Raw genomic sequence first — 15,072 nt, forward strand, 5'->3', positions numbered from 1 at the left:
CTCGTTTCCCGTTTTTCATTTTTATTTTAACAAAAACGGGAGACGACTCGTTTCCCGTTATTTGTTCATATACATCAAAACAAAAAACAGAAATCAGTTTGTTTGCCGTTTTCCGTGTCCTTGCTTCAGAAGGAAAAACGAATGGCCGAAAAGTACATGGACCAAGTTGCCCATCCTTGCTTTTGTTGCTCCCTGAGCTGGACTCATGAGATTTGCTGGCGTCTCACGTGAACTCTCGCATGATGACGGCTTTAACTCCGCAATTTGTTTGACTTTTGCGGCATATTTTGAAGCATGACTACAAGCTGTGTCTGTTCAACATTAGGATGTAAAAATATATTTAGCATCTGAACAGAAGAAGTCTTTATTGAAGTTTTGTTATGATGTTGTACTAGGACTGGCTTCCCCAATTATTTGACATCATGTCAAACGCTGTCAAAGCTATTTTCATTAAAGTCCTCCATTGCGTGACTCTTCTCTTACAGTCACCAATCGACGCCGGATTTGAGAACCGCCCTCTGCCCTACACTCCTCTACCCCGAGGATCCAGAGATGCTAGGAGCCACAAAGGTAAGGGCACAACAAAGACCTTTTAGACGTCACAACCTTTACAAGGCGGCCTGTTTTATACACATATAAGCAATTAATAGCAACAGACAGTCAGTCAAAATCCAGAACCATGGATTATGTAAATAGAAGTTGTGACCCCCAGACAGTGGGAATCTATTGGATTTCAGTGAAATGAACTAATTCTATCTTCAGTTTTATTGATTTCATCTCTTCAGCCTGATGTGTGTATAGCGGGAATAAATCGGATTAATCCTCATTAAATCCGGTCCGACTGTATGTGTGGGAGCGGACAAAGATCCTTGATCTGTTGGTACAAGACATTGATTACCGGTAGTTTTCATACTGACCCAGAGTAGTCGGCCATCCTTATTGTGTAGAAATACTTTCCGCATTCTGCGTAATTTTCCTTCAGACAGAAGATTATCCTCAACTATTTGTAAATATCACAAACTTTCAATAAAATGTCAAAAAGCTGCTTTTGATTACTGTTTGAAGATACTGTAATTACATTATTTTGTCATCCTGTAGTTGAGTACATACATTTCCCCAGCTATTATATGAAAAAGGGACGACATGGTCCGTGTACTTTTCGGCCATTCGTTTTTCCTTCTGAAGCAAGGACATGGAAAACGGGAAACAAACCGATTTCCGTTTTTTTGTTTTGATTTCTATGAACAAATAACGGGAAACGAGTCGTCTCCCGTTTTTGTTGAAATAAAAATGAAAATGAAAAACAGGAAACGAGCCTTATCCGATGTTCTATTATGTTTATTTAGCACAAATCGGGAAATGAAATGTGGCCGTAAACCGTTTTTCGCAAGCTGGTTTCTCCTTGACCCGGAAGCCGTTCATCTTTTGCCGCACGTCACAAGCTGCTGCTGCTGCAGTGGAAGCTTGCTGCCCCCTAGTGTCTATTTCGAGGCCTCTGACAGACAATGATCTGAGAACCACTTTCGGACATTTCTTTCCGAAAGTCCTCTTATAGGGCCAAATTGTCAACACAGATGTGTAGCGATTTCACTAGACGTCGTGCCGTTATTTTTCATTTCCACTATCAAGTTGTGATAGCCATCTAAAGCCATGTTTGGAAGTCCCGAAGAATAGGCGCCAACAGGGACCTCGAAATAGACACTCGGGGGCAGCAAGCTGCTACTGCAGCAGCAGCAGCGACATGCCGCAAAAGATGAACGGCTTCCGGCCGGGTCAAGGAGAAACCAGCTTGCGAAAAACGGTTTACTGCCACATTTAATTTCCCGATTTGTGCTAAATAAACACATAATAGAACATCAGATAAGGGCCCGTTTCCCGTTTTTCATTTTCATTTTTAATTCAACAAAAACGGGAGACGACTCGTTTCCCATTATTCCCGTTACACATTAGTATTACTTTGTTTGAGCGCATTTAATTATGTTTAAATGTATTTGCAAGTACGTTCAACGTATTTTTTTTGTATTTTTTTATTTTTTTTTATAAGAGCTCAGAATTGTTCATTCGGTAGTCTTACCGATTCAACGTCTTGTCATCATTGCTCTTTTTTTTTTTTTTTTTTTGTGTTTATGTGTGCGTGCGTTTGCGTGCGTGCGTGCGTTTGCGTGTGTGCGTTTGCGTGCGTTTGCGTGCGTGCGCGTGCGTGCGTGCGTGCAAATACGTGTAAATTTATACTCATTCATTCACCTAAAGCCTTATAAATATCCCATTACCCTTCGCCTTAACCAGGTACTTCAGAATCTTGCCAGAGTCGTGAGGTTTAAATGGTCAGGAGACCAGGGAAAAGGTCAGAAAAAAAAAGAAATAAAGAGAAAAGAAAGGAAAATCAAAGTGAAATCCAGCACCGACCAAACACTTCCTGCCTTCCCCATGATTACAAAATCAAAGTCTTACGCCAACCCCGGAAGCCTCTAAATTCCAGCAAATTTGGCGAGATCTCAAGAGACCAGAGGAAAAACTAAAGAGAGGAAGGAGGGAAGGATCGATAAGACAGAGAGAGATCCATAGAAGCCAGTACATCCAATCCATCAAAGTGAAGTCCAGCACCAACAAGACCCCTCCTACGTGGTTACAAAACCAGAGTCTTATGCCAACCCCAGAAACCTCATACTTCTAATAAATTAAGATCTCAAGTGACCAGAGGAAAAACTAAAGAGAGGAAGGAGGGAAGGATAGATAGAGCAAAGTGAGAACCACAGACACCAGCACCAACTGATTCAAGGGGCTGTGGGAGGGAGAGGCTATTTCTGTTGAGTTTCAGTAGATGCTGGTGCGACGGATCTGGCATGCATAAGGACCACCACCAAAGAAAGAAGCCGTCAACCGCGGTCCAGCAAAGCGAGCACCCCCCCCCCCCCCCCCGAAATCCCCAGGCCGCGGCAGCACCAAGGCCACCCCCAAGCCACCCGAGCGGACACCGGTCGGCGAGCCGACCCAGACGCCCGGAACACCCCCGCCCCAGCCCCGGCCCACACCCCCGAGCCCAAGGCCGCAGAACGAGGCCCAGCGGGCCCCCACAGCGCCCCACCGGTCCCCAGCCCCCACCCCCCCCACGACCCCCCCCGCACCCCACCCAAACCCGCCACCCACCACGACCCAGGCCCCACCACCCCCGACCCCCAAACCCCCGAACACACCCCGACCCCCAACACCCAACCCCCCCCCCCCCCCGGAAACCGGCACCGGGCAGCAGCGCAGAGAGGGAAGATGTGCCCACCCCACCTCCAGCCGCGCGAGAGTAGCACAGCGGCAGGAGGGGGGAAGCAGAGGAGGAAGCACCAGGGGAGAAGGCGGAACACCAGAACACCGAGCCCGGTGGGGAGAGGCCCCGGTCGTCACGCCAGAGTACTAGTGACACCTAACCCTGTTACTGAGTCCGCCAGCTCGCCGACTGGCGAGCTCTACCCTTACACCGTGAATGTGGCCCCACCCAGTGTATATACAAGTGTGTGCGTGTGGTGCATTAAAATTGGGAGCAGGTGAGTCGGAGCAGAGGGAAAAAAATTTCCCTACTCCGACACACCCGTATCCCCCCCAAAGAAATGAATATGTATATGTGTGGTGCATTAAAAAAGGGCGTTCAACGTATTTACGAACACACTTGCAAATAACCCCGCGACCCGACCTCGGATAAGCGGAAGAAGATGGATGGATGGATGGATGGATGGATGGATGGATGGATGGATGGATGGATGGATGGATAACTTGCAAATACTTTGAAACATATTTGCCAGTCAAAAATGCTTAATCCACATTCCACACTTCCTTATGGTCGAGATAGGATTAAAATGTGATTCAACAAGAATTTATTATTTTGGCATACATTCGATAAAAACAAGAAAGTAAGCTTTTAAGTGAGTAGACTTAACGTTTGTGTCCTACTGATGAAAGGGCATCCACAGAAATCTTTTGCCAATACAGACCACTTGTCATGCAACACTGCTAAACAACAGTGACCTACACTAAGAACCACAGTGTCACACACACAAGCCGTTTAGAGTGCCAAGGAGAGATCAGCGTCATCCGAGCCTGACTGGTATAGCATCTCTCATCAGACGTAAGGCACGGAACAAGTCCTGTGCTTTGTTGAAGTCCGACTTGGCAAAGTAGTCCATTTAAAGGTGAAGACATCTGACAGATGCAATATTTTCCATTCCGTCTCAGATCCGAGCACTGGTGACAGTTTCCATTTGTTTTTGTTTTTTGTTTTTTATAACGCAGCACAATCTTCACCCTCCAAGTCATCTTTGCCTGGCTACCTCCTAGCCACTACTGTTCTTTGTTAGTTATTTGTTTGACTTAAACAAACATTTGTCTGATGCTAAACCCAAATGAGTGAGTGTTTACATGGCTTCAATTTAGGATCTAAACAATTTGGATGAGACCATATGGAGACGATTCTGTTGATTTTCAATGCGACAGTTTTTGTAGTTGTAAAATAAACAATATGTGCCATCTGTGAACATGAAATATGGGTGAGTTTTACACCTTGAGAAGCAGATCCACCTTTTTTTTATGTGGAGGGAGGTTGTATTGTCTTCCTGTTGTAGCACTCTACTATGTCCACCCCCCACCCCTTCATGCTGTCACCTGTGTCAAGACGTGCCAGAGGTAATTTCAGCTGCTAGTAGCTCCCAGAGGATGGCAGCACTGGCAGGACACCGCCCCTGGGACAAAAAGGGATGGAAAAAGCAAGGACACAAGTCCAGAATAAGCTACTGTCTTGGCTGGCTTGAGGAGTCAAACTGGAGGAGACAAGGCAGCGAGGAGACGTAAAAGCAGGATTAAAAAGAAGATATGGAAGTGTTTCATAGAGTGAGTCTGACACCGAACAAGAGGAAAAGATTAAGGGGAGATGAAAAGACGAGGGAGCAGTCGGGATGGGACTTAAAAATCAGATGTGAGTAGACAAAAGACGATGCCGAGGAGGTTGGTGGGGGTTTCCGGAGTGTCTGCTTGAAGGCGTGACACAGAGCGAAGTGGACTATGTGGTCTGGCAGAGGGGCCCGAGGATCCTCTACAACTGTCACCTTGACTCTCACTCCTACGACTGCTTGCCATTGTCAAGTCCACTCTGAGTCTTAACAGTCCATAAGTGAGTCCCAGCCTGTGTGTCTCCATATATAAACGGGTTTGCCTGATGCTACGTGTCGTCGGCTTGGATTCGTGCTGCACAATTTCCATTTTTTTTGGCTAGGTGTGCGTCTGTGGTGTATTTTACTGGCATCAGACCAACCTGATGAGTATTAAGGTGGAAAAAGGGGGGAAAGAAGCCCTCCATATTGTAGAGTTACAAAAATAGATTGTAAACAAAGTTATAATAGTTTTGGATTTTTCATTGGATTCATAACTAGTTTTCATTTTGTTTTGGCATTATTTTTATTCAGTTAGTATTAATTAATTTTAGAGCAAGTTTACGATTTTTTATTAGTTTTTTTAATGCTTTGTTTTAGTTTTTATTAGATTTAGTTTAATTCATTTTTTTATACATCGGAGCGTTTGTCGAGTGCAAGATTAAAAATAAGGTCACTAAGTATTGTGTAAAAAGCAAACTGCAATTCTCAACTATTTGATTTTCATTCTTCTGCATGAATGTCTGCGATACTGAAATAAGAAATTGAACACTGATACTTCATGTATGATATTACTGGTAAAAGATGAAAATGAAGGACATTTTCTCTATAATTATAGTTTTGGTTAGTTTTATCAACGTAAGACGTAGTTTCAGTTAGTGTTGTTCTTTTTAAAGCATGTTTGTCTTTATTTTGTTAACAAAAACATTTCAATTTTAGTTTTGTTTTTGCTAACTAGCCATTTTACACCCTCCTTTTACCCTCACACTTTATTTATTTATTTATTTAACTATGAATAAGTACTTGGGATTGAGTGTCTTCACTCCGAAGAGACACATAAATACATCTTTGGATCAGCAACAGCAATTACAGTTCATCAATGTAATTCCCACACTAGCGCAGATCGGCGGCTAACAGCTAGGCTGCAACTTGCCGCTAAGTGGCTAACAACACAAACAAACTGTGTCTCTGGGCTGGCTTCCAATATGACTGTAGGTGTGTCAACAGGAGTGTCAAGACTGTCGTTTTGCATCCGTTGCTCTCCAAGTTGCTGCCACACACACACAGTCGGCTGGGAGATTGATGATTGATGGTGATCCAGCTTCACTGGGGTAGCCAAAGTTTTGTGTGTTAACAGCTACTGACATATACAGTCATTTAGCTGAAGTCACTTCATCCTATAGCCGGTTAATATTGGGTTTTTAATCCACATTTGATTACCATTTGAGTATATCTGATTGCATTCATTTTTGCCCGATTGCCTGCCAGAAATCCGATCTTGGGACCCCATGGAAGCAAAACATTTTTGTATTTTTTTTTCCTACAGTGTAAATTCAACCTTAGCATTTCCATATGTTCCTAGCAAAACAATATTGTAGCTCTCTTATTGTTACTCAGCCTGTCACCTTTTACGGATGACTCAGAAGTTTATTTCACTGATCTAATTATAGCCGAACAAGTGAGACAGACCTTTCAGACTTGATTGATATATCCATGTGCGCCAAGGATATTTTAATAAAATGCCTTTCATTTCCTCTGTATATGTAAATAAATGTGGCTGGCACTAGCTGCTTTCATACAGGTATCAGATTATATTTGAGTAGGCCATTCCTCAACGGTGACAACAGTAAATGAAAGGGATATCTTTGTACAAGTCGAGTAAACAGACAAGGAAGAATGCCTCAAATGTGCCTTACAGTATGAGCCCTGGGCCCTTTTAATCTTGTTGTTCTGGGCCAGCTTCCAGCTACTTTGTATGGCTGTATCTTAAATGGTGCACAACTGTTATTAAAATCCCAGGAGGAAAGCAGCCTTCAAAGCTTTAAAAAAAAAAAAAAAAAAACTTCCTGACGACACCCATGGGGCACATCACATTTGTTTGCCGCATTCATTTCATGTTGGGGGTGATGTGCGCCACAACTCCCACACCAACCCTCCCGCAACCCGAAAAAATGGGAGCAATGGGAACGGATCCAAACCTGAAAGTAAACTGTTTTATAGTTGCAGCACAACAAATAAACAAACATCTGGAAGCATTCAGAGCAGCCCATTAGAAGGGCTCTGGGCCTTGCCAAAAAGGGGTAAATGATGAGGAATGGGCTGTCGAGAGGCTGGTGGAGGCCGGGGAGAGGCCAGATGACGGAGCGGTGGGTGCTAAGCGCTGCCTTTTAAAGCTCAGCTGGGCTCACACTGATCTACACCTGCTGCTTTCTCCGCCTCCACCGCCAGACATCTGGATAGGATACATGACTAATGGATGACTAAACTGCCAGTGTTGAAACTTGTCGTTATGAAGGGAAAGGTTGTTGCTTTGACTGATGACTTCATGTTTCTCCGCGCAAATGCACTTAGCCAAACGCCAAGCAAGTTTGACGGCGTTCAAGTTAATTTATTGAAACCGATACATAGTTTGCCAGCGTTGATTTAATGCGCTCGATTTAGGGTTAGGGTTAGGGATGTGAATCATCAGTATGGGTTGCATCATAGCTTGGATTTTATTTTAATATACAGTATTCTCTTGACTGCAAATCATTTTAATTTTAGTGGCCTGGCTTATTTTGAGTTTTTTTATATGAACAAAAGGACAAGCCTTTAATTAATCAATCAGTGGTTTGGCTAAACTACAGTTTACCTTAAATCTTAAGTCTTCATCTTCGTATAACATTTTGAACAATTGTTCTTTAAAATTGGTGGGAATAGTTTGGGAAGCATCCCTTTGTATGTAGTATAGAGCGCAAGGTCCAGATGCAATATGCATTGTAGGTTTGATGTAGAAGAATTTGAGAACCCTGACCTCAGCTCTAGTTAGCGACCCGTGTCTTTTAGATGGGAAAAAAAAGAAACACGAGGAAGATTCACTTCCAGTAAGTGTCTCAATGCTGTTGTCAATATAGTCAATTTCAATCAGCTTTTTTGATCTCCAGCTGCAAGCGTATTGCAGCAAAATATAGTTGTAACCAAAAAAAGAGGGCACCAGGTAGATGACAACACTAGCCCGTGAGCAGAATAGCCAACAGCAGCAGGAAAAAGTATAAGTATAGACAGATGTCGATTGATTACGCATGCTATAATACATGTGCAGATGTATACCAATGATATGTTTTTCATCATCCCAGCATAGGTAGATGGCTCAGTCACTCAAATGGATCCATTGGATGATGATGCAGTGTATCTCCTGCTGTATATCACAGCTCATCACAATGATGATGAAAGCAGGCTTCTTTGTAAGATGATATTGTTTCTCCCACGAGTGCATTGGCTCGCCAACATCACTGGCCATTAAAGTCGAGCCTATGGAGATGAATGACTGGAAAGTTGGCTGAGTTGGGACTGGGAAGGGGTATCTGGGCCAGCAATCCTTGACTGCACTGTCCACATCCAGAGTAATGCGCGCTGACTTGTGGAGGCAGGCCTCGTCCTTATTTGTCACCCTGGATGGAAGGCAGCATTGCGTCTTCTTTCTCTGCATGGATTAAAATACAAGTATAACCTCCTCGGCTTCCGTGACAGCTTTAACTGTTGAACTCTTGATGTGGCAGCTCTCAGAGAAGCCACCTTCCATCAAGTGTTGTTAGCGCTCCATTACCGGGTGGCACTCCTCTCGCAGTTTTTGAATAATTCTCTTTGTGTGCACTTTGAGGACACATCTTTTTTTTTTTTTTTTTTGTTTTATTTTTTTTTTTTTTTTAATACCTTGCTCTTTGATGTCACTAGGGAAGCTTGCAAGGTTTTTTTTTTTTTTTTTTTTTTGGTCATAACGACGTTCACATCCAACCACATATATTTATTGATGCCACCATAGAACGTACATACAATAAAAACATCAGACACTTGTGATTGGTCCAGGATTGGAAAGCCGACCCACAGAAGCGTGTGGGAAGGTTTAAGAGAGGTTACCATGGTTGTTGTGGGATGTCAGAGACAAGTGACTGTCCTAAATTCAAGACTTAGAGTAGGTAGAGGGTTACTGGTGAACAAAATAAACTGGGAGAGGAGCCTTTTCATCAAATCTGGTGTCACCTTGAATTCAGAAATAGCTTTGTTAGCTAGCTAGATAGTTGTACTGGATTAGAATTGCTCAATTCTACATTGCAAATCATGGAGGAATCGCCAGGCACTTCCAAGATGTCAGATATAAGCAGGGAAGTGGCCATTTGTGGTTGAGTGACCAACATAACCAACATGGCTGACTTGCGACGACTCCCCACTGAGGAGTGGATGCCATCTCACAGCAGTGCAGAACCAACATAAGGACGATGAAGTGCCAGGCTGTTGTGGAATGTCAGAGACAAGCCGCAAAGTGGCTGTCTGTGCTCGAGTGTCTGACACAAGCAACTTGGCTGACTTGCGACGTCTCCCGTATCCTTATAAAGCATTGTGAACAATGAGCTTGAAGCTCAACCGTCATATGTTTTCCTCCCTCTTCCACCAGCTGTGAAATATGATGATGACCAACTTTGAAGCATTTTCTCAGCAGCAGGCAAATACGCCTCGTAAATCTTTATCGTCCGTGACCGTTGCAGACAAACCTTCGCTATTTACGACGATACAAAGTCGAGCTGACTCACCCGCCGCTCAAGCGAAAACAGATGTGCGTTTGAAGTAACGTGCTGGCCTCCGCTCCAAATGTGTCAGCGTGATAGACAAGGACATGAGCTCTCATGAGCGCTTGGGAAAAGCTTTGGACTTTGGTCTACTTCCCAGTTGCATTGGTCATTCTCAGAAGAGAAGCAGAACATAAATCAGCTCAAGTGGGAAGGTCTTATTTCTAGAAGCAGCTTTGAAATTCCAGTATTTCCAAAGCGGCCGCGCTATTTTTCATTTTCCACAATGATTTGTTGTCGGGGAAAACTGAGACACGCTCGGCGCTTTCCAGCCGAGCTTCGTGGTTTCCAATGGTGGGAGTCCATCATGGTAATTTACAATAGGGCTTAGCTGCCAGATGGTTTTGGATATTTTTGCTTCCAGCAGGATGGATGTTGGGTCCAGCAGGTTTCTTCTGTGTCGTTAGCCGAAAACAAATGGCTCGGCGAGCAGGCGGAGTCTGTCTGCGTGCGGTGGCTCTCGACCCTTCATTCTGATGAATAGCTGCTAATATGCTGCCAGACGTTAGACAACTTGTCATGCTAAAAAGGACCAACTGCTATGAGTTGTAGTAGTAATTATTGTCTATTACTAAGGGTGTTTACTCGCATTTCAAATGTCTCATGTTTCAGATTAGATGATGATTATAAACAGAAAGTTAGTATTACAGAGTACTTGTGAAGCATATGAGTCACAGTGTTTAATATAGTATCATACATCTAAATTTGCGTTTAATATATCATTTTCAGGTCTGTACATTATACTTTCATAGTAACTGAGCACACGCTGTAATCAGTCAAGGCACACATGCACGTCGCCTTAATGCTCGTGTGGTAAATGGCTCCAACAAATTACCTTCCAATTCACTGTGGGCTGACTACACATTCTGCATGGCTTAACAGACGTACATCATCATTGAACTTTTCAATAACGCATGATTGGAGTAGCTCAATCCGTGCCAATGAATCACTAATAGGCAGTGATTGTAGTGGCCGATCGTGATTGTTTACACTGCAATGTACATAAAATGCTCTCTTAGAGACAACACAACCAAAATAATTTTGGTTGAATTCCAAATCTTAGGACCTCAGTTTGGGCATTTTACTTATGCAATAAAGTAGAATGTCCATGTGGAAAGTGAGGTGCTATCTGAGCTTATATTGTAGAAATGTATTCCATTTTTAACTAGTATATTATCTTCTGCTTAACCGATTGGTTCATTGGAGACTCTAAAATGCCAATATCATAGGTGTGAATGTAAGTGCTTTGTGAGAGTCTATTTACCTTGCGATCAACTGACGACCAGTCCAGGATGACCCCACCTAGTATGCATGGCAACTTGGCTAGGCTTCACCTTATTCCTGCTTTGGATAAGCGATACTGAAAAAGGAAGGATTGACATACTTGAAAGCTGCTCATGTTTTGGACCTATATCAAATAAGAACTCTGTATTTTTTTTTAGTGTAATCCAACCACATTTGTTACAACTCGCTGAAGATACATCTCCTTACCTGTCTGTTGGTCTTTATTTTCAACCAATTCCTTTTCAATCTTTCAGGGATTATGCGTTCATATGATTTCAACCCCCTTGATTTTAAAAATACTTCTCATAGCTTGACATAGTCTTTTTTTTTTTTTTTTTTTTTTTTTTTTTTTTTTTTTTGTAGCGGTTGCCAATTTCCCAAACCAATTTTCTGACTGGACACAGAGTTTTTAATATTGACTAATTCAGTGTTGCAATTGTATAATGTGTTTGTCATCGCATTTTGAAGACCAGATCGTAAATACCAGTTGTCTGTCCTTGTCCGTTGTACACACATGCACAAACACTCATCCCCAGGTGTCCTCTGTGCTCCAAAGCTAGTGTGGCGGAAAGAGCCGGACTCATCTGTCAATTACGGTAAGCTCCATCGGGCCATTGTCTAAACTGTTTTCTCACTCGCCCGCTGACTGCACTGATTTATTGTCAGCTGCCTTGACATCAATATACAATTGGGAGACACTAAGCTGTGACGTGTGAGCACAAACTGTTGTCAGACTATCAGCACAGCGCACATTATGTGCCATTTGTATTATTCATTGCAGCGGGCTGTGTGAAAGCCTTGTTTGGATTCACTGCTTGTAAAGAAGACGGACATTATTGCACATGCTGGATTTACTCGGAATTCAAACGTGTGACAAACTGAGCTGAATCAAACATAAACACGGTGCCTTTTTTTGTGGGTCAACTTGTACCGGATGGACTTAAAGGCCGATTATGTTGAACTGCCAAGCATTTCAGTACTGAAAAATATAAAGGGTATCCACAGTTAGAGGACCTTGTAGGTCTTTTAAGGTTCAGAGCGTCTTTTGGACCGAAAAGAGTGAGGTCACCGAAAATGCTAGCGAGCCCAAAACAACCTTTTAGTCTGTCACTTCGATTCCACTGATTAAGCCACTTTAAACAGACAGAGCAGGTTTCTCTGTCACGATAATATGGGCCGACAAGTTATTTCACCGTCATCATTTGATTTGTGAATGCTTTCTGGCATGCTGTGTCACTGCAGTGCGAGACGAACGGATTGACTGAGTCATTTTTGGTCAGAAACACATATGTATCCCAGATTGTTGTGATATAAAAAGCTTCCTTGTCCTCCTGCAGGACATTTATGCATGTAGACATCATCCCTTCAGTTTGGTAGCAATCAAACCGTATCATGTCGGATGGAAAAGAGATGTTATATGTGGTTTGTAATATTTGTTGAGCATATGGGATGAGAAATTTGCACAAAAATATCAGGCAATCAGTGTATAACAATTCAGAATGGCTAAAAGCAAATTGTTATGATACAAAAAAAAAAAAAAATACTAGCTTTTTTTTTGTACCGAGGCATCTGCCTGCAGAGCCTCACAAGAAAGCTAAAATATGTGTCAGTTTGACACCATTAGCAAGTGTTAACACAACCTTTGGCAGCGCCCGACGACCACGCAACACCATATCAGGCATTTTCTGAGAGTTAAGGATTGAGGCAGTTGAAAAACAAAGGCAGAGGAAGAGGGCATACCATTGGACAGAGTGTGCTGTTCACATGTCTAGCAGTGCTCTTCTTTATTTGTACACGGTGACCCTGAGATGCAATGTCTCTGGGCTAGCCGACTGTTTGTTTCACGCCCTATGACCCAGTATGATTCTGGCTAAACTATATATATTCTTTTGTCCTGAGCCTTCTAGTCTCAGTGAGGAAATATATGTTGCATTATCTCCCATGCTTTGCTTTATGTAGCAGGCAGTAGATTGTAAAAGCGCAGCTTGGAAGGACGATATTAAGATAACCTTGGGAGGTAAGTGATAACAACCATCTGTCCTTCAAGCCTTAACATTTTACACTGGAACCTCCAGAGCAGAAGGCAATCCACAATGGCGCCAGTTGACTTGAGTATGTAACCTGATTGGAACTCACATTGCCTCGATTGCTAACCTATAACCTCTATGGTGAGTCATAATTAAAGTAAATACTTGTGTAAAAAAAAAAAAAAAAAAAAGATTAGGTCATAAATATCAAATAACAGCACTGCGATTGGCTGGCAACCAGTTCAGGGTGTACCCCGCCTACTGCCCATTGCCATCTGAGATAGGCTCCATCACCCCCCGTGAACCTTGTGAGGAATAAACGGTTCAGAAAATGAATGCATGGATGGATGGATGGATGGATGGATGGATGGATGGATGGATGGATGAAAAACAGCAAGCAATTCTTCATGTTTACTCCTGTGGTTGGCTTGCACATCAGAACATCGGGAACTGTTGTAAACAGAAGTCACCCTGTAACAAGTTGACTGGCATGACCAAGTTTGGTTTGTCTTTAGAGGAATACCCACCAAACTGGTTGAAATTAGGGTGACCAAATGTCCTCTTTTGCCCAGATATGTCCACTTTTTTTACATCCTGTCCAGTTTTTTTTTCTTTTATAAAAATAAATTCATGAAAATTGTCGTTTTTCACTGCACGACAACTGTGGAGTGCACCTTGTTACCACGATTGGTAGACTGCTCTAAAGTCATTTATTATGGGTGGCAAGGTGGCTGACTGGTTGATGAGCACATCAGCCTCCCAGTGCAGAGGATGTGAGATTGAGTCCGAGCTTCGGCCTTCCTGAGTGGAGTTTGCATGTTCTTCCCGGGCTTGTGTGGGTTTTCGTCGGGTACTCCGGTCTCTGAAAATATGGTGACCCAAGTTGAAGTAGTTTGGAAGTTCCATTGTATTGGTAGCTTCCTTACACAAATCCCTCTGGGCCAACTTGTATAGTGATATCCTATAGAAGCCACTAGTCTATGACAAGGCACTCATGACAAATCGCCGAGCTTAATGCTGTGATGTGCAGTCGATAATATTTGGCTTCATTAATTCCCGTGCCCTGAGAAGACATCGTGGCCCTATTAGTCCTGAAATCTCATCCCCGTCTCAGCCATACCTCAGCTGTGACTCAAGCGAGCAGCCAAGCGGATAATATGCTCTGAGCTCTGAAACATGTACCATTATAATTAGCTTTGTCAGGTCTGAGCCCCTACAACCCTCATGCAGATAATATGATAATATGTCTTCATAACCAGCTGACCTTACATGCTCAATATTTCTCCCCTTATGAAGATTACATGTCAATAAAGTAATTGAGTCCCGGGCTGTGCGGCGAGTGAAGATTTAGGTTATTGGACTTTTCGGGGGCAGTGATGTACGAGCATTATTATTCCGCCTGTCAGGGGACGCGCACGGAAGGCCGAGGACAGTCCGAAGAGTGTCAATGGGGGGAGGAGTGAAAGAGAGAGAGAGAGAGAGAGAGCAGAAAATCATTTCTCATGAGGTGAGACGGATCAGCAGTTAATCATGACCTCATAGCCTCATCTCTTCATGTGAGCAGTGGATATGCCTTATCAATTAATAGTCGAAGAGATTCTGTGGAGTCATCTGTCTTGAGTGACCACCTTTGTTAGGGGAAGCTATGGACCATTCTTGCTTCGATTCCTCCAGCCAGCATCACGATCTACTTGTACTATAATTCTTGAATACACTGCTCCAGTGTATTAGTGACATTTTGTGCAATATGTTTTCAAAAATGCAGTTTGAATTATCAACAAAGCTTTATTTTGTTACAATATCAAATAGTCTTTTTAATAAAATAAAATGTATGTATTGTGAGGATTTTTTTTATAGCTGTCAATTCAAATAATTAATGATGCATTATTATTAGTTGTAATATTAGTAGTTGTCATTGTAGTATGTTTGCACCTTTGTATTTATTTATTTATTTATTTATTTATTTATTTATTTATTTATTTATTTATTTATTTATTTATTTATTTATTAAGCCCGTTTGTAATAGTG

The 15,072-nt window shown here is 42.6% G+C and overlaps 1 protein-coding gene across 1 annotated transcript in view; it reads left to right on the plus strand.

The window, feature by feature from the left end:
- Positions 1 to 15,072, plus strand: part of lrmda (leucine rich melanocyte differentiation associated) — a 267,111-nt gene that overhangs the window by 231,475 nt on the left and 20,564 nt on the right. Inside the window, exon 6 of the mRNA XM_077495602.1 lies at positions 486 to 570. Coding sequence (XP_077351728.1) covers positions 486 to 570 — 85 coding nt within the window. The remainder of the gene's footprint in view (positions 1 to 485; positions 571 to 15,072) is intronic.

The sequence above is a fragment of the Festucalex cinctus genome, chromosome 14 (genome assembly GCF_051991245.1).
Source record: "Festucalex cinctus isolate MCC-2025b chromosome 14, RoL_Fcin_1.0, whole genome shotgun sequence".
In the NCBI taxonomy this organism is placed as follows: Eukaryota; Metazoa; Chordata; class Actinopteri; order Syngnathiformes; family Syngnathidae; genus Festucalex; species Festucalex cinctus.